At 39.1% G+C, this 25,107-nt stretch overlaps 1 protein-coding gene across 1 annotated transcript in view; it reads left to right on the top strand.

The window, feature by feature from the left end:
* The window catches only part of TNRC6C (trinucleotide repeat containing adaptor 6C), a 218,796-nt gene that overhangs the window by 120,052 nt on the left and 73,637 nt on the right, over positions 1-25,107 (top strand). Inside the window, 2 exon segments of the mRNA XM_055722083.1 lie at positions 7,266-7,365; positions 8,217-8,238. Coding sequence (XP_055578058.1) covers positions 7,303-7,365; positions 8,217-8,238 — 85 coding nt within the window. The 5' untranslated portion in view covers positions 7,266-7,302.

The raw sequence follows: 25,107 nt of genomic DNA, 5'->3' as shown, positions 1-25,107 counted from the left end.
ATCCCTCACAATTATGGGCAGCAGTGGAAAAGGGTTCATAGAACTGAATATACCTACCGGTACTCTGTAACAAATCAAACAAACAAACCCACACAAAGATGACTTGGAGCCTGTGCTATACAGTAAAAGAAAACATCAAGGGCAGTATTAGTGTTCTGTTCCTGTGCAGGAACTTTGGTGGAATTTGTAAGTGACTTCAGAAAGCAGACTGCTATCCCTGTTAGGAGATCAGGTTTGTGTTACATGCTTCAAGATAAGTTGACCAGATGCTGGGAGCATCAAAGTACCAGGCGCAAGGTTGTTAGCAGCAGATGATATTTTGATGTTTCAGAGGAAGGGAGGAATCCTCTTTCAAGGCAAATAATGTATGAAGGAGTGACAAGTGCAGGATAGGGACGTAATTTGAAAGCAAGAAACCCCAAAGCATGGGATTAATATATGATAAATTGAGGTCAAAGCCACTCATCAAGCTTCATTTATGACTCCCTTTGTAGGAGCAAATTTTGCACCCAGACTTTCAAATTACAGGGTCTAGTTTCAAGCTGCATGATCACGCCTATACATGTAACTTGTCCATAAACTTATCTTTTCCACAGTGGTCTGACTGACGGCTCTTTGCCCGTTAATTCCCTTGAAAGGCTATTGTAAGGTTTTATGAGTAGGTGGAGGCCTCCTGTGTCCAGGAGTCGTGTGGCCTTGTACCAGTGGTACTTAGTAATAAAAATAAGTCTTCCTTTCTTTAGGAATTTCCCCCTCTTCTCTGCCCCAAATGTATATTTATAACAATTTGGTATGTCTTTTAATATTGGGTTTTTTAAAAAAAAAGATGCTACAGTGTGGAAGATTTTTCTTTATGCCTAATGCAAATCTCCTTTGTTGCAGTTTAAATTCAGTGCTACTTACCACCAGCTAAAGTAGTAAGATTTTACTCCGTTCTTCTCTACTGCTGTCTTGAACACGTATTTGAATAAAGGGGAGTTGCCATCCCTTCGGATTAAGTAAATCTAAATCTGAAATCTTTTCTGAGGGCCCATGCTTTTTTGATCTCTGATCCTTTTGTTGCTGTTTTCTGGGATCTCTTGAGTTGATCTGTATCTCTGTGGCAGTAGATAGTCCCAAACTGGAGACAGTACAGTAGCTGAAAAATCTCTGTCCATCCTTAATTGTTTTGCAGCCCCATGACTTGACATATTCTGGAAACTTAACTGCACACATTTTTCCAGCAGCAAAGTTGTTAATAAAAATGTTGCTGCTGGACATAAATCCATTGGTTCTCTGCCTTGTTGGAAGGGGAAGTGCTGAGGTTACTTGTTTTGTGGGTATCTTACTATAATTTCATTTAGCTTATGTTCCCTACCTTGTTCTTAGGAAAAAAATAATATGAAAGCAACCCTGTTCTTATTAACAAAACTTGTATGTTGTTTGGAAATTCAGTAAATTACTTCTGTTTCCTGACATTTGTCCTTTTCAAAAATAACCTGCAAATATAGCATAGGAAAAATATGAGAACCAGGCTCCTCCCCCACCCCTGACAAATTTGTGTTGGCTCTTACTGACGTTTTTTATCCCTTCCCCATTTAAAATTATATATGCAGTCTTTGCCATTTGCTAGTCTTCTGGAGTGCCGTCCATCTTCTGCCGATAAAGGTAATCGCTAGTGGCTTAGACAGTTGTACTGGTACATTACATCAGGCCTAGCCACTGGAAAACCTAGTTTCTCTCAGAACTTTTTAAGCTGTTCATTCTTTTGGTGGCCTGACTTTTTCTGGTTGGGGTGGTAGCAAAATGTTTGTTCCATCTCCTTTTTCTCCTTGCCAGTTCAGGTTTTCCTGAGAAGTTGGATCATTCCTTCTTCCTAAATTTGGGGAAAAGGGCCTTAACAAACACACCTTGATTCTTGCTTGGAGCTGTTTTCAACAGCCTTTTTGGGTGAAGAAGCCAGAATGAAACATGGCAGTGGTGGTGGCAGAGGTGCTGGGGTAGAAGCAGCTGGGTTGGTGGCTCTGTGCTGCATCTGCCATCACCTCCGTACCTAGGGAAGAGCAACATGAAGCTGTTGTCCTCTGCAGGCTCAGCACCCGTTCAGATAGTTGCTGGCCATCTGTTCCCAGCTGACCTCTTCAGTGAAGGCTGAAGCAATATAGTCCTCCTTTCCCACTGAGTACTAAAAGTAATGTTTCCGCTTGCTTATTAATGAGGCACTTAAAGGTTGTACAGTTCTAATATATTGTATTTTTTTATATGCACAATGCTAATACATTGCTGGCCTTTCTCATTTTTGTCCCCATGTGTTTGTGCTGGGTTTTTTTTTATATTCCTTCTTATTTATTTGACCTAGTTCTATGTGTTTCTTTCTTTTTTGAGGTGATAGGAGAGCATGTAATTAGGGACCAGTTTGACTCTTCTTGATTAATGACCGAGCCTAGATATCAAGGGAAAAAAGCTGGCACTTTTAAAGTCACACCAGCTTCTTGCCTTCACTGATATTTACTCTAGAAAGGTTACAGAAAGCTGGGCTGGATAACTAGTGAAGCAGGAAACAAAATTAGCGATAGGCAAATGCGGAGTTTTAGTTTATCTGCTGTAGCAGTCATGAAAACAGAGGGACCTCTTGTTTTTGCATAACATTTCTCCTATACATTAGGGTGTTTGCATTGTCATTTAGATTTTTGGTGATTTCCAAGGAACAATGCATGCCTTTTCCTATGTGACAGTATTTTTCAGTAGTTCTGAATTAGTTGAAGCCTGTCTTTCCCGTACTGACTGCTCTTTGTTGTTAATTTTTTCATTCCATGTCATTGCCACCCTTAAATCTGCTTTCTGCCTTCATGATCGCAGCCACTTCTTTCTTACCATTTAGAGTAGGATCTTGAAGAATTTTTTCAATAGTAATTTTATTAGTTTCTATTGAAACTGTGTGATACTAGATTTGGAGAACTAGGTAGATGGTTACTTCGTGTTTCATGCCTGTGCTTTCCACACCCCCTGTTATCACCTGTAATGATGCGTGGCTCTGTTAGTTCCTTCCAAAAAGCCTGCTTGGCATGCTTTGGTAGCCTGCCTTTGGGTGATTATTTATCAGTTCCTTACAATTTGAGTTGAAAGAATTCTTCCCTCCCCTCCACCATCATCACTGTTAGGAAAAACCTGTGTGCAGAAATGCATGATGCCCTGTTGTATGCTGGGCAAAGTCAAAATCAGAGCAATACTTAAGCAACTCTATGTGATTTGTAGGATTTCTGTCAGTTCCAGCATAAAGTAGGATGTGGATTTAAGGTACAAGAGGTATTTCAGAATGAAGGTGTGGGAGCTATTCTGTCATTGGGCTAAACGAGGCAAAAATATATGTAGACCAAGATTAAGAATGCAATTCTGAAGAGGTATTGCAGGCAGTTTTCCTATGTAAATAAATCTTCAGTATCTTAAATATGCAAATAAAATTCATTAGGCTGTTAGGTTTGGAGCTGTGTCACATGGAGGGATGAGACAGGTCTTAGTTTAGTCCTCAGCTATTGCAGGAACTTCTGAATTACAAACCACTATATGGGTAATAACCTTGCATGTTAATAACACAAGTGGACTCTTCTTGAAACTTGTTTTAGAACACAATATTCCCAAAAGGTGTATTGCAGAATCCTGTTAGAATCAGTGCTAATTCAAAATACCAGCTGTGGTTTCAGATGTGAAAGCAATCCAATATCTGATACCAACTAGAAAACTGAAGTTCTCACTGAGCTTAGTAAAGCCAATCAGCCTAGATGTGTTAATTTTTAAAAGGGATTAATAAGCCTTTCTGCAACAGGCTTTGACAGAACATAGCCATAGTTCTCGAGCTGTTCTGACCATGACCTGCATTTTGTCTTGCTTTCCTATTCAGAAAGAGCTCTTAAGCATGTGTACTTTAAAGATAATCTTGGTTTAGATGTGGATTTGATAAGCTAATTGCAATCTGGAAAAACAACACTTGACACTGTAATAAAACTCTTTGGTCTCTGCTCATAAAAGTCTCCCGTGGTTCTGATACATCAGATCCATGTATATGAAAAAGGTAAACTCCTACTAATATACTCTAAGACACTTCTGGTTTAAATCATATCATCTTTGTATTCATAATTTTTGTAGTGTATATACTGTAACAGATTAAATTGTCGCTCAGGAAGTAAAACTGAAGCACATGACTTTGACAATGTAATCAAACTTTATATAGCAATGTGTTTTTATTGTTTTCCTTTTGTTTTGCTCTTAGATGACTAATTTCTGCCTAGAAGTGACAGGAAGAGTTGTTGTCTGAGAGGCCACTTGGAGCTTTATTACTATTTTAAGCATATTTAAAGCACATGTATTCAGAAGTGTCATTACGTAAATCGGTTTTGAAAACTGAACTCCATTAAAAATTACAGTATCATTTTCTGAGTTAATCTGAGGTTATTTTAATCTCAACTAAAAAAACCCAAGCCACAACCAAATAGCTTTCTGCTAGGAGTGGCACTTCTACCTCTTATGTTGTAATTGATATGATAGTATGGTAATAAAATACACTGTATTTTTAAAAGAGCAGAATGTTTGCTCTTTGGTTTTGAAAAGCCTCTGACGTGGTATGTTGCCTGCATAAGGGAGGGAATAACAGTGCTTGGGAAACGTCAAAACAACCATCTTTAGGGAACGGAAAGGCTGGGAATAGAGAAGTTCTAAGTGGAGCCCAGTCTCAGTGAAGAGACTTTGGCAGTGATGAAAGTTGGTCCCCAACGTGGGACACTTGTAAGGTTCGGCCGGGCAGGGTGCTGGAGCATCTTGTCTAGGCTGTGCTTTTGCGAAGGAAGATTGGACCAGACAATGCTCGAGGTCCCTCCCAGCCTGGTAGTCTATGATTCTATGAAAGGAACTCGATGTAAAAAAGCCCTAACAAGAAAATCAGGAAATATATACTTTCATAGCTTAAAGAAACCTTGGCAAATTAAGCAAAGTGGTAGTGTTTTTTTTGGGGTGTGTGTGTGTTTTTTTATAGTTTGTTTGCTTTGTTTTGTTTAAATACTGCACTGACTGTTGAAAGGGATTTAAATGTCATTGTGGTGTCCTGGAATTGATGTAATGTTGTGGGTTTTCTTAAGTACGAGCAAGAGGAAACCAAAAATATTCTCATTTTGCACTGACTTGTTTCATTCACCTGCTTTTTTTTTTTTTTTTAAAAAAAAAAAGGCTAGAACTTCCTTTGGCGATAGTCTGACAGCTTGGGAGAGTTCACTTGAAGACATGGGCTTTGTAGAGTCTGATGTGACTTGGGTAGGGAGCACTAAAACTGAAGGGACTGAATGTTGTTACTTTGTAGTTACAGAAATCCTGGGGACTTCTGTTCTTTCCCAGAGCTAACAGGAATAAAGTCAAATCTGTTATGGTTTCAACTCCATTTCTTTGGGCAATGTAATTCATCCCTTTTTGCAAAGTCCTAGAAAACCCATTCAGAAGTACAATTTTAAATACTCTTAAGTGCAGTATGACATATGTGATACAAATACCCAACTGTAACTCTCAAGAGCAAAATGTTTATCAGACATGGATTTACAGTACAGTATTTGAAAATTGGCCCTTTGAAATTGGCATGAAATTGAGCAAGCATGGAGGTGATGAATTTTTTGTCATGACAGAAGGTGCTTCAGTATTTAAAATACAGATATCTAATGCCACTTCAGATGTCCAGTGCTCCCATTGTGCACCAAGCACTTCCAGATGTGCCTGACCTCCAGCTGCTGTTCCAGAGTCTGGGTCTTGCCATATCTGTCAATATCTGCTTCTGTCAATAGTTTGAGTGCTGCAAAGTGTCTAAAAAGGGCACCAACACCTATGTTTAGACCTCTGTATTCCTTACTGTAATGTTTATTATTTTGTGTAACACACGGAAAAGGGAAGCTGCTTTTGGTTTAGTCTGGAGCGCTGTGCAGGATCTTTGTAAGCATTAAAGCATCTATGTCTAAAGCCAAAATCAGTATTTTCAGGCAAGTGAAAAAAACAGGGCACCCTTCAACAGTCAAAATTCCCCCCAAATTACTACAATAATCCTTTTTATTAATAAAAAGGGAAACTATGTAAGCATGTGCAAACTTAATAAAAGGAAAATAAAAGAAGCGGTTAAAAGGCAAAAAGTTTCATGGGGAATGTTTGAAGACGCAATGAGCAAAATCTGGAGTATCTTTTACCTGTAGGTAAAGGGAAGCCCTGCCCTGCCCTGCCCTGTTGTGATAAAACCATTGAGCAAAGAGTTTTGTAGCTAAAAAGACCTTTTTTAACAAACAACAAAAGGCAAGGGTTGTAGACTTTGGTAAGTTAAATGTAAAGCAATAATAAGTTAAGCTAGAAGTGATCTCATTGAATAATTGGAAGACCTCAAACACAATAATAATAGTAATGGTTTCAGCCCAACAGAAACTGAGTATTCTCAGAAGATCTGTCAGGCTAATAAATGATCAAAACCTACAGAGCTGTCAAGGAAGATAAAATAGTTATAGAGAAGTAAATTAATTAATTTGCATTGGTATTTATTTGGAAGGATGTTGGGGAGAGTCATTGTTATAGCCATTTATTATGGTGCTGGACAAAGAAAACATAGCTGGTGGCGTTTCAAATAGATGTTCTTCTTGATTTGGGACAATTTTAGGTTAAATTTTAACCAAGATGCTGCTGGAACAGTCTTGCTTCGTATTCATGCAAATTCTTCAGCTAGAATTTATAGGATGGACAAAAGCTACAATGATTTGAATTAATCTGGGCATTAGTTTACAAGTCCTTGAGAACAAATTTGATGCATATGAGAAATTAATACAGTATGTGTTTGATCAGAAAAAGAAAAATAGCTGGAAAATAATGTGCTTGCTCATGATCTTTAAGGTGTGTTGTGAATCATAGCTGTTGAAAGCCAGCAGAACTTGCATTAATTACTTGGGGTTTGTTCAGTGTCATCTCCCTCTTTTCCGCCGTGCCCCCCCAAACTTCCTTTCCCTAGAATGTGCTAATATTAAGTAATACTTTTGAGTGAATGTGAAAAGACGCTCCAAACAAACTGTATTCTTTCTGAAATTTTATCGACTACTATTTTATTTGACATTGGTTTTAATTTTGGAAGAGCTTTTAAATAATTATTTTATTACAGCATTGGAAGTGGCCTTTTTTTGGACTTGAGATGTAGAAAGTTAGCAATATAAGAATGGAATGCTTACCTTCCTAGATAAACTTCATCTTATTGAAAAGCTCTTCTCAACCTTTATTCTTAATAGGGAGAAAGAACAAGAAACACAAGAAGAGGAACATTTGATGGAAGAAAAGAAAAAGAAAAAGCAGGAAGAAAAGAAAAAGAAGGAAGGTGCTCAGAAAAAGGTTTGTTCATGTTATTGTTTTAAATGATATATTCAGTTTTACATGTGATGTACAGATACTGGTTTTAACTCTGTGAATAATTCTGACACAAGTGAGCAAGTCCTGTTGACTTTGAGTGAGGTTGCGGTCAGAAAATCTCTGTAAAAGCAGTTGTGACAGTTCATTAGCATTCCCAAGCTGCTTACCATCCCCTGATGTTAAGTTACTGCTCCCACAGCTGTGTCACGTGAATATTCCTCATCAGCGTCAATGCACAGTTAACTGGATTAGTCTCAACTGATACTGAAGTGACTGTGGATTCTGAGGCCATTGCGCATTTTCTGTGGTGTGCATTTTCCTGTCTCATTTTCTGGATTACATAGTTTCAATCTTAAATGGTCCTTAGGATGTGGATAGGAATTGATCACTGTTTTTTCCAGGTTAAAAACTAGGCATTATTAAAAAAAAAGTGGATAGATTCCAAATGGATTAGAAAGGGTAGGTCTTCACAAAATGTGCAGTTAATCCACGTAAGATAATGGTGTGTATGAATTCAAAAGGATACAGGACAATGCATGGAAGTCAATTCTGCTGAGTGTTAAAAAGGTCATAAATGTACCATTTGGTTCAGGATTTATACTGTCTCTTTGGCCTCTGCTTTTGGCTTCCATCAGCCAAGTGTAGCTGTTCCATTAGACGAGGTATATGCTCCTAATATCTGGAATTAAACTAACATTCTCCAATCCTTAGTTCAAACTAATGCTGATTTATGTAAGCAGTTCCTGCAAAAAGTTAGACCTGCAGCCCTATAATCATTAGGTATCATTTTGAATATTAAGTAGTTGATTTGTTTTGTTCTTTTCTTCTTTCAGGCTGCTGAACAAAAAACCAAAGGTAAATTCGTGTTTATTCTTGGTGAACCGTTTGGTATTTTTGTAAGTTCATTTAAAAAATGTGCTTGTACTTTTTATTCCTTGTGTCTTTTTAATGGGGAGAGTATATCTTACCAGGATAATTCTGTTCATAGACTTTTGTTGAAGGAGCTGACTATGTTTGTATTATCAGCATAAGCTTTTTCGTTGCTTATCTTGCTAGGTATTATGTGACACATTTTTGACAAGAATATATGGATTAAATTTCTGTGAAATATAAGAACGTATGTCATCTTTTTTGTCTAATGTCAAGACAGATGTAGTTTTCTATTTAGTTGCTAGTAGTTATTTATCTATTTCAGAGACAACTAATTGCCACCAAAAAGGGTGAATCTCTCCCCCTGCATGCATGATTCAACTCATTGAACTTAGAAGAAAGCTGTTTCCCTCACTGCCTTTTTTCCTCTCCGTGTGGGTTTTCTACATGAGTGAATTGAACTGGTTTGCAGCACAGATGAGCAAGGCATTCTCCTTTTCGGGGCAGTGAACTCCTAGGTGCTCTAGGAGAAATGTTAATGAAGCTATGGCCTCAAAAAGGGTGAGGAAGAGAGTCAAGGTAATGCCTCTCTTCTGCAGCTGTTGGCGAACAGTTGTTTTATCTGGTCTGTCCTTTGATTTACATGGCACCACACAGAACTCAGGGCTGTGGAACAGTTCTGAACGAGTTAATATGCACTGTTACTTATTGCTGGGTAATTAGGTGACAGACAAGTACAGCTTCCCAGATTCCCAAAGACTGGGAATTTAGAGAAGAGCCAAGCCTAACATATGGGGTTGACAAAACAACTTATGTTTCAAACACTTTTTATGTGTTTATACAGCAGAATTTAAGTATTGCTTCAGTAATACTGCATTCAGAAAAATAGTCTTAACTCCATAACAAAGAAACTCTAACAAGTAATTTATTCAAATTATGTCCTTTTCTTTCCAAATTGTTCTTTCATAGAAAGTATGAAATTAGAAAATTTTCATCTGAATTGTGTTGCATCTGCCCTGTAAGAACTCATGTAGTTCATAACAGTGGATTTTGTTGTCAGGAGAAGAAGGTAGCAGAAATAGCTAAGCCCCTCAAAATCTTCATTGAATGAAAAAAGTCAGAATTAAAGATACATCAGAGCAATTTCTATCTAAATGGAATATTTCTGTTTCCACGCTACTACGTGTTTTGTTCTCTGTATCCACTCATTTCTGTGTGAAAAGGTTTCACTGTTCTATAATGTATTATAATGACTTTTTAATGTCATAATTCAATGGTGGATGTTTTTGCTGTCAAAGTAACTAAGTTAATTTTCAAGTGTTAATACAGTGGCTCTTCATTTCTGTTAATATTGAAACACAGTGCCTCTGCTTTCCTCTGTGGGATATTGTTATTTCTGTCTTTGTTGTGACAGCTTTGTTTTTAATTGCTTGAAAATGTCAAGTTTAAGTTTTCAAAAGTAGCATGATAGTAACTCCAGTTTTTCAGGTACACTTGTGAGCTAATTTCTTTCAAATTTAGGGAATGCGTTCCTCCATCTGTTTGGGGTATTTTTTTTGTCCATTATCTTTGTATTTAGGCATCCCGCGCTACTGCTATAAAATATGAATTGGGCAGAAGATAGCAGTAAGTAAAGGTAGTTATGTTAAAGATTAAGCAGTCCTGGCTTTTATTGTTTCATCTATCAGAAGCAGCAATGCACCTTTTTGTAGGCTTTGCTGGAAAGAGTTGACCTGGCCTGTAGAGGAACCAAACGGCTCGTGGGCAGCACAAGGGGCAGTGGTTACAGTGGCTAATTACAGCCATGTGGCTGACCCTTCTAATTGCCTTTGGCAGGCAACTGCTAGATGCTTTTAGGTTGCTCTGTGGGAATGTCTTATTTCCACTTCATGATGCGGTTTTCTTACATTTATCCTTAAGAGGGTTGTACACAAGCTTATGGTAGGTAGCAGGAATTTCTTAAAATATAGAAAATATTAATTCTAAGTTTGAATGAATATTTTTCATACAGTATTCAAAGTTGACTATAAACTTTTAATTCAGTACTGCACCAAGTTACGTTGTTTTAATACATTTTTAAGTATGTTATTTTGATACATTTTTAAAGTTGAATGACAAACGCTACTAGAATTAAAAGGCAGTACGGGGATCATAATTGAATTTGATTTATTTATTTCGTATCTGGGACACAGCAATTAAATTCTTTGTAAAGACAGGATGACACAGTAAAACTGGGTGAATTGACTGCAGCAGGTACTGCATGCCAATGTACAGGGTGTATTAAGTCAAAGGCTAAAACTAGGCTGGAACTGAACCTTTTGCAAAACATTCCTATTCTAGATTTCAGAAGGACAAGATCTTTATGAATGTGACTTAATGTAGCTGCTTGTGGTAACTTAGGAAAAAAACCCCACGCTTCATTTCATGTAGGTGTCATTCAGTTGTGCAACTCGGTTGCTATAGCAGTGATTGATGCTTAACACTGTTTGGGTCATATTGGAGAAAACTGTTACACATATGGGATATGGAAGGGTTTTTTCTGGTTTTGTTTTTCGGCTGATTGGAGACAGTATGTTTGTTCTGTTTCTTGTTTGCTCTCAGCAGTATTTTTGAAGCAGAAGGTGCTTTCTTGTAGTAGCTAGGATGGGACAAACAGTGGGACTTGTTAAGCAGTAGGAAAGTTAGCCTGTGGCTTATTCTGTACTAAAAACATATGCTGTGATCAAGGTGCTTTTTAATTAATGTTAAGATTCTGAATTACTTCTCTAGCACAATGGAAAATGTGGAGATACTGTCCTATCTAATAATTAACTCAAAGGCTTTGTATGCGTAGTAATAATTAGCTCTAAGATGCTACTGGCTGTTGCACGTTCAGTTGCTGGTGAGGCCTCTGGAAAGAGAAACTAGTAAAGAGGAAGGAGGTTTCCTGTGGGGGGGTGTACGGTGTGTTGTCAGTTAAATACTGCTCTGAGGCCTCAGACTGAGCTGAATGTTTCCATTTGTGATGTGGAGCACAAACCCCTTCCAAAATAAACACGTGTTCCACCAATAGAGGAAAGGTATGTGGCTGCTTCTGGAGTTACTGGTCCAGGGGTAGGAAGTGCTCCCTTACACAGCTCTTGTGTCTGTTTAAACAAATTACTTTTTTCTGTTTAAACAAGGATCCAACTCTTTAAAGTCTTCTCTACATAACAACTGCTTCAGTTTCTACTTCTCTTCTGCAACATTGTCTGCCAGAGTATTTTTGTTAGGCTGACTCTTATAAATACCCTGTTGGCAACAATTCTAGGGAATGTGTGAAAGGAAAAAAAAGATTGAAGAGCTGATAAGTAGCTGAAATGTTTCTCAATTACTTGAAAACAAATGAAAGTAGTCTTCCTGTTCAGCTGGAGAGGAGCACTGCAGAATTAGATGAGGTGGGAAATCAACATGTTTTTATTGCGCACTGTGCATTTGTACTTCCACAGTACTGTTCTTTTATGGTAATTTTTTTGAGAACAGGACTATTGAGCACAGCCTATTAGTGTTTATTTTAAGTATGTAAACTCTTGCCAGTTTATATGCACTTCATAAAGAAACTTCGTGTATAAAGGCTTTTGTAATGAAAACACTCAGCTGTAACTACCAGTAAAAGTTTTGCACTGTTTGGTAAATAGTCACTAGTATGGTAAATGGCTGTTACTCACTAACTACAGGGGACTTACTTCTAAGAGACTGATGCTTGTGGTAAATACTATGAGGTCAACGTATTTTGCTGCCTAACTCTTCTAGCCATCTTGTTCAGGTTTAGTCAGCACATAGGTGATCTGTTCCTTTACTGCTTTACTCCCATCCCAGCTGAATTCTGTGTCTAAAAGTTGAAGTGTTGGCATAAAATAGCTTAAGTGGGTTGTTACTCAGACATCTGCCACAGTAATTGAAAAGCAAAATACCTATCCATTTCTCCAGCATTATCTACAATGAAGGTAAGTGTTAAATCTGCAAGCACAGAAGTAAAAAAAAAATAATTTTTTAGTCTAACATAGGAGATACTTCAGTAAACATTTGATTAGAAACATTAATCTGGAAGATACTTTTTTTTTTTCCCCTTTAGTCTAAAGCAGATGGCCAGTCTCTGCCTCTTTGAACTTCATGGTACTTGTAGGTCTGTCTTTAGCATGTTCGTGGCATGGAGCATGGAAGAGAGATGTGGACTTTCTAAGGGGAAAATGGGAACTTCAGCTCACTGCTTGTGGGATGAAGCAGGATTGCACGAGATGGAATAGCTGCAATAATCCTGGGATTCAGCAGCCTGTCCAGTGCTGCCCATCCTCTGTTAAGGTGGTGCAGTGTATCCTGAGCTTGAGCATCATTCCCCACTTGTGCTGTGTTTCTGGAGCTTTCCCCTCGTCTTGGGACTCCTCATTGTATGAGGATTTTGATATGCAGCTTGCAGAGTCAGGAAGGTTGTTAGCAGACTGAGACGTTATTCTGCCAAGGTAGACGCTTTAATATGTTTTATTTCGGGGGGCTTAAAAATAACAGAAAGCATTTAACAGTATGTGGTTGCTTGATAAGCCATTTGTGGTGTCGCAAGTGTTGGCATACTTTCTTCAGATTATTTTTAAAATTTGCCTAGCATTTTTTTATACTACAAGCAGTACTGTCTATTTTATCTGGAGGAGCATGGTCAACTGTATTGTAAATGGGAGTTAAAAGGAAAAAAAGAATGAAGGAAAAGATCTGAGATCCTGTCGCCTGCGCTGGCATTTCTGTTTGGATGGCAGAAGCAGTGGAATCCCTTTCTTGAAAGCCAGGTATTTTCATTTCCAAATCAACCATGTAGATGGTTGCATTGTTTTAAATTGATTCTTTACTTACCCTGCCCAAATAGGCTGTTAGTGTTCTCTGTGTGAACTTGTTTGGATGTGAATTACCTTCCTGTAACCTAACGCTTAGTTCTGCTCATACAGAAATGCAGTTTTATGTACATTGATGTGCTTTTTCTGGCTGAGGTAGATACTACAGTTGTTTAATGGTAATACTGTAGGAAGTAAGGAAAACTAAACTTTATAGAGAATTTAATCAGTATTTTAAGTATAGTCATGAGTATATAGTCATAAGGAACACAATCGGTCTTTTCTTTAGGAAAACTCAAAACTTTTTTTTTTTTTAGATTGTGTCATATTATTGTAGGAACCAGTAGAGGTTCATACATAAGATTAGAAAATGTGTTTCAACCTACAAATGAGGTATGATTTACAACAGACTTACAACCTCTGACTCATTTGAGTATTTATAGCTTATGCTTGAATATCTGCCTCTGCCATCTTGTTAGTTAAGTGCTGTGTTTGTACTGAACTGCTGAACATTGTAGTGACAAAATGTGCCATAAATCATCATTGCAGGAGGAGGGGGAGCACTGTAATAAGTTCTTCAATTAGATCTTAATATGCAGTCATTTGATAACGCAATGATAACCTATTGCCATATGTTAAGGCTTTATAAAAAAAAAATGTTTTCTTTTTGATAAACATTATCATCATGGTGTTTTGCTATTATAAGTATCTTTAAACAAACATGAATTTGTTCTTATAAGCAAGATACCACTTCTCTGATAGGGAAGTGATTATGATTTTACAATCTGCAAAGAACAGAGTATCAAGATAGTTTGTAGAGTCCCTGCCATAATCCTGGGTGAAAAGGAATAGAAAATACAAAGATTGGAGTGGGCAGGAAGAGAAATTCGCATATTCAAGGAGACAAAGCAAGAAGAATGAGCTGGGAGGCTTGGAGTTAACTAGTACAGAAAAAAACTTTGGTTTCCTGCTTATTGTTTCGGGTGGGATGGCTGTGACATGCTGTCTTGAGTTGTGGTGGCAGTAGTTCAGTGCTATTTAATACACTCTTTGCTCTCACAAGTTGTAAGCAACATTATGAATATCTTGCTTCAAATGAACATTGCCATTATGAAGCAAAGGAGAAAAATTGAAGGTAACAAGTAAGTGTATGGATAATCTTTACTAAACTGCAAGCTGTATTTGCGAGCACTTTCTGTGTTAGTCCTTGCTGGTTTGCTAGTCCCATCTAGTGATAAGTTGTAGCATTGAGAATTGGTGTCTTTTTGCAGGAGAGGGTTTGTCAAGGCTGGACACCTTGACCCTGCAACCAAGGACTGACTGTTCTGAAGGTTTAGGTCTTCTGTAGCTCTTGTGAAGCTGTGTAGATCCCTTAGCTTTTAAATGAACGCTCTTCAGGCACCAAAGCGATTATTACAGGTTTTTGGCAAAAGCATTTATGTCTTAAAGAAAAACAAACACATGCAAAACTCCAGGGGTTCTTGAAAATAAAATGGAAACCATGAGATATATTCTTCCTAATGTGCTCCTACTCTGAGCTGCATTTACAGGACAGCTGCCCTACAAAGAGGTGCAGAGTGCTTTGGTATCTTTGCCTAGAGTTGCTGCTGCTTCTTACTGCTCGAGTAAGCACCTCCGGTCCCATTCAGTGGTTGCTTTGTAAGCTTTGCAGATTCCTTGGCTGGATATAGAAAAGTAGGTAAGAGCTCAAGTCAGAGATCCTTGACAATTCTTATTATTCCTCAGAGGTAGTTTTTACTCCTAGAGATACTCTGTTGTAGTTTGCCATCATGCAAATTTAGGCATGTGCTTATAATACAAATACAGACAGAATATTGCTCTAGTCTTCCCTGTGGTTTGCCTTTTCTCAGTTTCCGCCATTAGAAAGTGATCTGGGCTTATCAGATTGAGGACGGCAACAGCCTGACCTGTATATATGTAGTTTTAAAACTGGGAGCTTTTCAACACGAGACACAGTTGACAAAGTATTTTTCAAATGCTCTGAATGTTGTAAGGACTGATATCCTGCTTAAAGGCAGTAGGACTACATGCTTTCATCTGTCCATTGTCAAATAAATTTCAAGCCTGGGATATTATCTCTACAAGAGTACTCTGTGCAAAGAGAATAAGGATAAATTAAGTAACACCAGTTTGGCTTTTCTCATCTAGACCTAATTGTCAGGGTGCCCCTTGGTGGGCAATGCCTGTCAGATAAATCCCTGGCTTGCTTTCTGAAAAACAAAACAACTGCCAGTACAGTTGTTGACAACTGAATATTCTAGAATATAAATTTTATCACAGCTACACAATGATAATAGTGGTAGTTATGATCAAACTGCATGCTGTTTTATGGTTATTTATCTGCCCACAGTGTGTGCTTTCATACTCGGCGATAGACTGCTTTTTCAGTAATGGGCATTGCCTAATGCAGTGTTTAAGCATGTAGGCTGTGAAACGGTCAAACTGCTGCACTTTCTGGCATCACAACAGTTCAGACAATAGCATGTATTATGTTCTTTTATCGGTCTGCTTGTCAAATAACTGTTTTCTAATTATAAACAGAATGCTGTCTGATATTTGTTGTCCATCAGAGCGTATATGCCCCAGTACTAGAGACCAGGTGCATTTTTCCATTTTAACATACCAGCACTATGTTCTGTATCTAGTGATAATAACGGGGAACACCTCCCTGCATTGCTTAGCTTTCTTGCCCACCCAGCAGACTCTTGAGGTTGTTTTTCTCTTGGAAGTGGCTTTACGGCACAGCTCACCTATGTTATCAGTGTGGCCCTCCCTTTTCTTTCAAAATTAAAGCCTGTCACTTGCTTTTACCCTTCTTTTAAAGAAACTTGTACATGAAGGCAGTTTCTTGTCTTCCCTGAGGACTGTCTCACTTAGGTCATTGTTTCATGGGAAACTGTTGGTTGCTGTGATGCCTTTCCATGAAAACCTATCAGCTTTGAATTACTTGCAGTGTGCGGCCCACTTTCCATTATTAGATTATCATCTTAGTACCCTGAGGAGGCTTGTATTGCATATAAATATAATATCTGTAAGATCTGCGAACTGTAAGCTTGAAGAGAGGTTCCTCAGGAAATGCATTAGCTCAGTTTGGTAATGACTGTTCTGAGAGAGATGCAGGTTTTCTAATGTTTCTTGCTCCCTTCCTTGGGAAGGATGGAAACGGCTTCGAACTGTAACTCTAGTACATGCTCTTGGGGTAGTTACTCTACAAATGCTGAAGAGGGTTGTCTTGGGAAAATGAAGGAAACGAAGACGTGTTCTGATTCTTTGACGCTGTGTGTGAAGCCTTTGGCCTGAGGGACCTGGTGTTCTCCTGTTGACTATCTGGTGTTAACATTCCTCTGCTCTGAGAACCTGGGCTGCCTCTTGACTTCCCTGTGTTTTGCTAGATGATTTTAATGCTTTTCCTGAGTCGTTAAAGGTGGTAGCCCATACTTTGCAAATCCTACAGGACTACTTAAAATGTCTGTTTAACCAGCTCACACTCTGGTGAATGCTCTGAAGCATTCTGGCCAGGTTTGCCTGGTGCATCTGATCATTCAGATTACTCCTGAACTGGTTTAGGTGGTGTAGTGTGCGTTAGTATCCTAAGAGGTGGTTACTCATGAGGTTGATTGCAGGTCCAAGATCACCATGAAAGGAGGTGATTTTCTTTTTAAGCATCCAGCCCTGGCTTTGTGTCGTGGCAGCAGTGGCTCATACTAAGCAGTTCTTGTGGGACCTGCGTTTAATAGTACCACGAAATGCTTTGGACACTCCTCAGCTGCCCTAAGCTTGTCAGCAACCATTATTACTCTTCGCCCAAGGGGAATGGCTGAACTTGAGGCATGATTTAAGCTCATGATTGCCTCTTCCCTTGGTAACAGAAGAAGTTCTCTGTCTTATCATAGAGTTTCCTGAAGATCCATCCTCCTGTTTTCAGGATGCTTTTAATGTTTCTGACATAATTTCGGATTTGGCTGCTTCAGATTTCTTTTTTTTTAATTCATCTCTATGGAGCTGAACCTTTCATCTTTCCAAGGCCAGGCAGGCTCTCATGAACTTCTGTTTGGAAGCACTTGAGTTCCTAAGCTCCAGAACTGGTGAGTCCTCAACTCCATTAAAAATTAAAATGCCACACTGAAGTCTTAGAATTGTAGGACTAGATATATCCCTTTAGGTGAGCAGGAAGGGATTGTCTTATCCATCTCCCCACTGCCAGACAGGCCCATCAGATGTTCTTGAAAGATGTCTTGATTATTTCTGGAAAGTCATCTTCGTACTCAGCCTGAACAGTTTTTCCTGTAACTTAAGCCCATTTTTTCTTGGCTGATTTGCCCAGTATGTGGACAGCAGATCTTTCCCCTCCTCTGCAGGGGCCTTTCTGTCTATCCTCTTTTATACATAACAGCCCACTTAGTTGTGCCTCGTGCTAGTGTTTTCAAGCTGTTTTCCAAACCATAATAATTTATGTTTCTCTGCTTTGGAACTCCTTCCAGTTAGGTTAGTCCAGGATTATTTTTTAAATGCAGTTTCTGTATGTCGTGGTTTAACCCCAGCTGGCAACTCAGCCCCATGCAGCCGCTTGCTCACTGGCCTCACAGGGGCAAGGGGGAGAGGATCGGTGAATAAGTGGGAAAACTCGTGAGCTGTCATAAAGACAGTTTAATAGGTAAAGCAGAAGCTGCCCATACAAGCAAAGCAAAACAAGGAATTCATTCACCACTTCCCATGGGCGGGCAGGGGTTCAGCCATCGCCAGGAGAGCAGGGCTCCAGCATATATGATGGTGAGTGACCTGGAAGACAAACACCGTAACTCCAAACATCCCTTCCTCTTTCTTCCCTCAGCTTTGTCTGCTAAGCATGATGCCATATGGTATGGGACATCCCTTGGGCCAGTGGGGTCAGCTGTCCTGGCTGTGTCCCCTCCCAGCTCCCTGTGTCCCCCAGCCTGCTCGCTGTGGGGTGGGTGAGGAGCAGAAGAGTCCTTGGCTCTGTGTGAGCGCTGCTCAGCAGTAACAGAAACATCCCTCCTTTATCCGTGCTGTTTTCAGCACAAATCCAAAACACAGCTCCATACTAGCTACTGTGAAGAAAATTAACTCTATCGCAGCCAAAACCAGCACACTGTAATTTAAGGATTATTAAGTGACCTTTGAGTTAACCTGTGTAACTGCAACCTACTGCCGTTTACAAGTAAAATCTGAGGCTTATTTTTTGTGCCTCTCGGGCTCACTCCATTACACCTCTGTAATCCAAGCTGTTTCATAGCAGTGCTGCTGCTGATTTTTCTCATTATCTGTCCCTCAACTCGTCTTCCTATAAGATGCTCCCAGATTTCAGATGCCCTCTTCCCTTAATTCTGTGAGGATCTTGAATTGGTACTGTGGAGTTTCTTCTTCATCTCTTCTTCTTTCTCCTCTTAGATCACTAACCATTTTCCCTCTGCAGGTAGTCCTCTGAAGTATACATTTAAATTCATTATTTACTTTAATTTCCCAACAGTTTCTGCAGAAGTTGTTTAGGCCTGATAAACAAATGATAAGAAAACTTCCTGACTGCTGGAGGTGGTAGGCTGTCCCTGCTGCATTTTCAGTTCTTTTCTGATGTACGTATGAGGGAGGCCCTTCCCTTCCGTTTGCTCTGGCATCTGAGCAGTGACTTCCCCCTCAAGAAGAGAAAGTCTTCAGGGTGAAATAGGAAGAAAATAAGGTATTCGATGCTATGTTTCTGACATAGGCTCCATCATAATTCTTACCTTGGTATCTGCCATCTTCCAAGAGTAATAATTTATTTTTATTTGTTATATAGTTATTTCTAATCTTGTCCAATATTCATAATGGGAAAGCAAATGAAAAGTCTTCTTCAGCCTCCTCAGTCATTGAGCTCTTTCTTCCCAGAAAAGGATCCATGGGTGTTCTTCACCTTTTTTCTCCCTCACTAACCAGGAGACTCCAGAACCCACATCTCTGCCTCGCCTTCCCTTTAGTGTACTTCTCAGAAGTCTGTTTTGCCTTGTTACAATGTACTGCTTACTGTAGAGAGCCTGCCTGTAGCTCTGCCAGTATTTTGCTGTGAAACACAGCTGATCTCTCAGCCAGGTCAGATTTCTGCTCTTTTACTGTAGGTGAATGAGGCTTGCATCAGAAAACGTCTTTGACTCATTGTGGCCATTTGGGATCACTTTCTGGCTTAATTTAGAATAGATTTTTCAAAAAGCTTTAGGTGCATTTTCTGGGAAAAGATTTTTCCTAAACTCCATTGCGGAGTTTGTGGTCGTTATCCTTTTTCTGTTTGAGTAGCTGCAAGGACTGTGCTGAGGACTGCTTAGATCTCACTGGGAAGCTCTAAGTCACTCCCTCTTCAAGAAAGAGACTTCTGCCATGAAAATCACTTCAGCTTGAAGAAGAGCTTCTGTCATGGTTGGCTATGGTGGGGGCACGAACATCAAACAAAAAAGAGAAATAATGTCAGAATGTCACCTGTAGATGTACAACTTGCTTACATTCTTCTGAAAAGAAAAGCAATAAAGAGAAGGTGGGTTGAGAGTGAAGATGGTTTTGTTTATTGACACAGAACTAAAACTCTTGAAAGTTTGGAAGGTATAGTAGCAATACCTTTATCAAGTTTAAAGTTAAATTTGAAAGTGTTTTAAAGCTTCCAAAATACTAATTTAATTTCTTATAAATTAAATAAGGTATTCTCACTATCTCTTGATGTCTTATAGTGTCTTGTCCATTCAGGTATGCTTTTGTGCAGTGCTAGGATAACCAAGTCAATTCCATGAGCATGTACGGCATTTCTCCAGTTTGTTCCCTCAATGCTAAAATATATTTTTGAATATGAAGACTTTGTGATTTGGTGCCTTATTATGGCTACTAAGACTTTTTTAAAAAATTCTAGTTCTGACTTAGAAATTCTGGATAATAATTTAGATACAGAGTAACAATGAACACTTAAATCCATAATCCCATTTTACTGATGCCTCCCTGCAGGCGGGATGTTGCAAAGCTTACCTTGTTCTGCTGCTCCATTGGATTGTCGCTGCATTCATGCACCCTTGCTTTTCTCATTTGCTTTTATGCCTGTTTTTTTAACTGAGATTCAGAAAAAAAATTAATACTTGTTTACCATGTTCTTTTAATGGAAGCCTTGACTTTCCTGTGGGTGTTTAACAGAACTTGAACTGGTGTCATTGTCACCAGGGTGGCCAGTGGCAGATATGAAAATACCGTGTGCTCCCCCTGCTGTTAGTGGCTGCCTTCTCACACCGTGATGGAGTTTCTTTTTGAAAAGTAAATAATGTGGTTTGTAATCCTAGAAGAGGATTAATGTCAGATAGGGCCCATTTTTGCCTGAAATATCTTGGTGAGCCTTCAATATGAGTTGGACAGGGCCATTGAGACAACATTAATACCATCAGCTGACAATTATAACTTGCCCTTTATTTACGCTGGGGGCATCTTAGATTTGCCTTTGCAGCTGACTGTTCTCCTCTAATGTGCAAAAAACTACTACAAAGTTAATATATTGTTAGGTAGATCTGTAAAACCATTAAAGAGCTGTTATTGTAGCCTGCCTAGACAAGCATGGTATTTTCCTTTACTTGCACTTGGTCTTATTGCAAAAAGTTTTCTTTTTTTTCTGCGAAAAAGCAGAAATAAAACCCTTTGGAAACTGGACACAACCATTAAAGGTGTGGGATTTTACTAAAAGCTTACATGTGTGCAGAGAAGAAAAATCTTCGGGTGTCACGTATTAAACCTCACTGTATTTCACAGCATCTAAAATGCTGGTGCTATTTCTTTTGGATTAAGTCTAAGCACATCTGCATGAAATAAACTTGTGTAATATATGTGGAGTAATTGGGTATTCCTTCCTAGTAAGGGGAAGACGTGTGTCTAAAATAAACTGAGCAGAATTTTTGAATTAAAATGAAGTAATAATATTAAGTTATTATTAGTAATCTTTATTAAAACATCTTTAATTTCTTTTAACATTCATGTAATAGAATCTGATTTACTGGGAGTGGCATTTAATTAATTTAATTCAATTTAGAGAGTTAACTCTATTACATATTAGTACAGAAAATTACCTCTGAACAGTCATTTCTCACTGGTGACATGCAATAAGTTAATTTAGCTCAGAGTTCGTTTGGGTGCATTGTGAGTTCTTAGTGAAAGTTGCTATGGTGACAGGCTGATCAACCAGAGCTGTCATCTAAAACAACAAATACACCAGCCCTGCTTTGCATAGTGACACTGCTGCTGCTGGGCTATAAACACTGACAGATGGATCCTCTCTGCCCCGTGCCTTTTTCTGGTCCTGGTTCTTTTAGTGAATTTGAGTGCTTAAATCGTCAGGGAGGCCAAGGCTGCATTGCACGGGTAGTGAAAAGCCTCCTGAGGAATGCCCGGTCATTCACAGACCTGCAGCACCTCTGCCCTTCTCACAAAAGGGGTTTTCTGCCAGACTGTTCAACAAATTGAACACTGAGGTTTAGGTTTGGAGTTTTGGGGATTTTTTTTTTTTTTGGCTTCATCTTAGCTGCAGTGGAATTGTTGCAGAATCCCGGTTTGCTTTTATTTAGGAAATTATCCTGAAGAATCTGAAAAGGAGGAGGTCTGAAAACTGCTGGAGTGTCTTTCTTCATGTTTCTGAATAATTTAAATCCTGTTTTTCATATGTGGCATTCATGCGCAGTGACACTGGAGACATAAAAAAATCTGTTCAGCTTAAACTGAGTTAATGAAGAATGTGCTTCAGAGTCTGTGTTGAATCTGAAATGAAGAGTTTTCTTCAGATTCTCCAAGCTTAGCTATCAGGTAGATGAACTCTTCGTTCAGAACAAAAAACTTACAGTGAAGGGACTGTCTTTGGGAAATTCATGCAGAAAACCACTATCTGCATATTAAATGTTTAGATTCAAAAGGAAGTATCAAAAGAACTGAAATATAAATTTTAAGTTCAGTGGTTTTTCTTCTCCACCACCCCATCCCCTCCCCCCCTTCCAGTGTGCAGACTTAAGCAGTACTTTGGTTTTTCTCTAGAGCATGACTTTAATTAGGTCTTATTTCTGGGCTTCAAATTTTTCTCAGTTGCTCATTTTTCTGAAGGCAAAGGAGTGAGGTTTCAATAGGACTGCTTGCCTTTCCAGTACTGGGGACTGCATCCAAAAAAGGATGTAGAACCCCAAACCTTTGTCTAGATGTAAAATCTGTGAAATTTTGTAGGTGCAGTCTCCTAAAATGGTAACGATGTCCCTGTGGGTTTTGTATGTTTTTAAGAACCTACTTGCTGAAAGCATTAATTTTTAAAATAATTTTGTTAAACATAAATGAACACTTCTTCAGTTAACTCACTAAGGATCCAGACTTTGAAATCTAAGGCTAAAATATTTCAGGTTTAGCTTTTGTTGAGTTGGCTATATAAACAGTTTCTCCGGGTGATGCTGCCTGAGACTTCAAATATATCTACACTGCTGGGGAGGAGGGGAAGCTGGTCCATGCTGAACTCCCTGTTGGCACTGCTTTGGTTACTCACGCTGACTGATTTAAAATGATAGCTCAGCTATCTCTACGCTATCTTTAGGAGTGTAGTATAAACATATTCTTAAGCCACCTTTTGAGATAGTGTGAACTGGAAGGGTTATGCCAAAATTAGAGGCCTTTTACTGGTTGCCCACAAAATTGTTACTATTTTAGTATTGTACATAAAGTATTCATTTGGTACCATAAATGTACATGACAGTAGAGCCAAGACTCTGTTTACCCAGGACTTTAGTCAATTTGACATGTATACGTAGTCTCATGATTTCAGCAGCACAGCCAGTGTCAGTAAAAATTATAGTTAATATCTCACCAGCAGACTTGTAATCTGCAAGCAGTTGATACCATGCTTTCAAGGAAATGTCTAAAGGGGGTTAAATAACGGTGCAGCATGCCCCCCCTGTATCCACCCCCCAAACCAAGTAAAATAATGTGAGAGACTGTATTTCTGATTTCCAGAACAAAAGCGTGCGTGTGTGTGTGTGTAGTGAATCTGATGTGCCCAGGGTATGTTAGACCCGGTGTGGATTTGATACAAATTGTTGTATTCTCATGCTTTATAGGCCTGAGGCATTGGTAGGGTGTTGATCTCGGGCAGATGTGCAGGCTGCTTGTGTATACCTGGTAGGTCTGATGTGTCCTGGACACATTGATCTCGCTGTCCGCATGTTGATGCAGATCCATAAACACACAGTGGCAATCTCTAGGCATTACAGAAAAATAGCCGGAGTCCTTACCTACCTTCCAGCTCAGATTTCAGAGTGGAAAAAGAGGTTGTACGTGGCATGGCATGGATGCTTAGTATTTCCAGTTGTCCTGGGTGGGACACTGGTACTGGCTGTACTCTGGGACACTGAACTCCAGGGTTATCTTCCTTCCCTGCGGAGACCACGGGTCAGCACACGCGTTCTGAGTGCGGTATCATCTGTGCGCTGGGCGCTGCAGCTGAATGCATTTCTGTAGAAGCAGTCCAGGATAGAAATGATGCATATATGAGGCATCTCTTTACGGACCCAACCACTTTTGTATTTGAAACTGGAAGCATTTACGCTATGATTCACTCTCGCCTTGTCTTCAGCGTCTCCTCACCTCAGAAACTGTATGGGGTGAGCAGGTTCAGAGTCTCTGAAACGGATTCTGTTGCAAAAGGGCTGATTCTGACAGCAGTTGTTCGGCACAGTGTAGGCATTAATCACTTCCGAAGGCACAGGTTTGTTTATAATAGGGTTTTTTGCCACTGCTTACTTAAATATAAAAACCACACGTTAATCTGTAAGATTAAGATTAAGAACCCAGCAGATTGCCCTGCTTTCTGTATTGTTTTAAACAGGTCTCAAGGCTTGTTCATGTGAACTGTAGCCTGTAGATGCATCACTGCTCAAGGTGCCAATGAAATTTTAGGTTCCTGTATACAGTAAAGCAGCCAAAGCTGAGATTATTCAATTTGTAAATTACTTATGAGCATACTGGTTACTGTGAATTTTCATATTTATCTGTTTGTGTATCATGATTTAACAATGATGGGGTTTCTACTGTAAAGATTATTTACTGTTCAGTCTGTGCCTGGAAGTGGCCTATTGCATGAAGAAAAAGAATGTTGCTGAGGTGTTGACTTAGCACCATTTGTAAATTGGTTTTAAAAGAAATTCTTTTGAATATGAAAACTGTGTAAAGCATTGTCTTAATGGGAGTAAATGCACGCAGTCATCTTAAAGGATTCAGTTCCTGGTTCTGCCCAGATTTCTTACACAACTCTGTATGAATTTATTTAATCTGTTACTATACGCTTGGATTTTCCCACTGTTACTTGCGGTGATGATAGTGTTGGCATTGTGTAATTTAACCCTAGGCTGTTTCCTGCCCTCTCTGACTCTTTCATTGTCTAGTTACTGATGGGGTTGCATTGCCTGGAGCAACACTTAGGAAGGCTTTGGAGGGTGAAAGCAGAGGTGAAGGAGGGAGCACATGCTTGTCACTCCTTCCTGGCTGGTAAAACGGTGTAATCCTTTACTGTGTTACCCAGTTGTTGATGCTGTGTGTTTTTGAGACTCTCGTGTCCTGTCGGTGGGCTATAATGTGCTTCCCTAGTTGGGTCTTTTTTAAATTAATTGGTGGAGTTTAGATGTTTCTAAATACTCTGGGAAGGAATAAATGATGTGAATCCTCTAGCTGTGAGGAGGGCTGAACTCACTTTATAGGAAAGTCTTATAGCAGAAACCTGAAAAATCTCTGCAGATGTTTCTAAACACTAGCTGTGAGCCACCCCTGTCTTCATTCAGAGCTGTCCTCTCAGTTCATTGTGGAGTGGTAGTTTCTTTCACAAGCAAATTCATCTCGGCATTCATCAATTCATCATCTTACCTCCCTTCTGTCCTATTGGGGCTGTTCTTAATGCTCTCGTTTCTTAATGTTATTAACACGAGTGATTAAAAACTTCTAATAGCTTCTTTTTTTTAATTGACAA

This window comes from Falco cherrug, chromosome 1, assembly GCF_023634085.1.
Source record: "Falco cherrug isolate bFalChe1 chromosome 1, bFalChe1.pri, whole genome shotgun sequence".
NCBI lineage: Eukaryota > Metazoa > Chordata > Aves > Falconiformes > Falconidae > Falco > Falco cherrug.
This window is presented reverse-complemented; position numbering and strand designations above follow the sequence as displayed.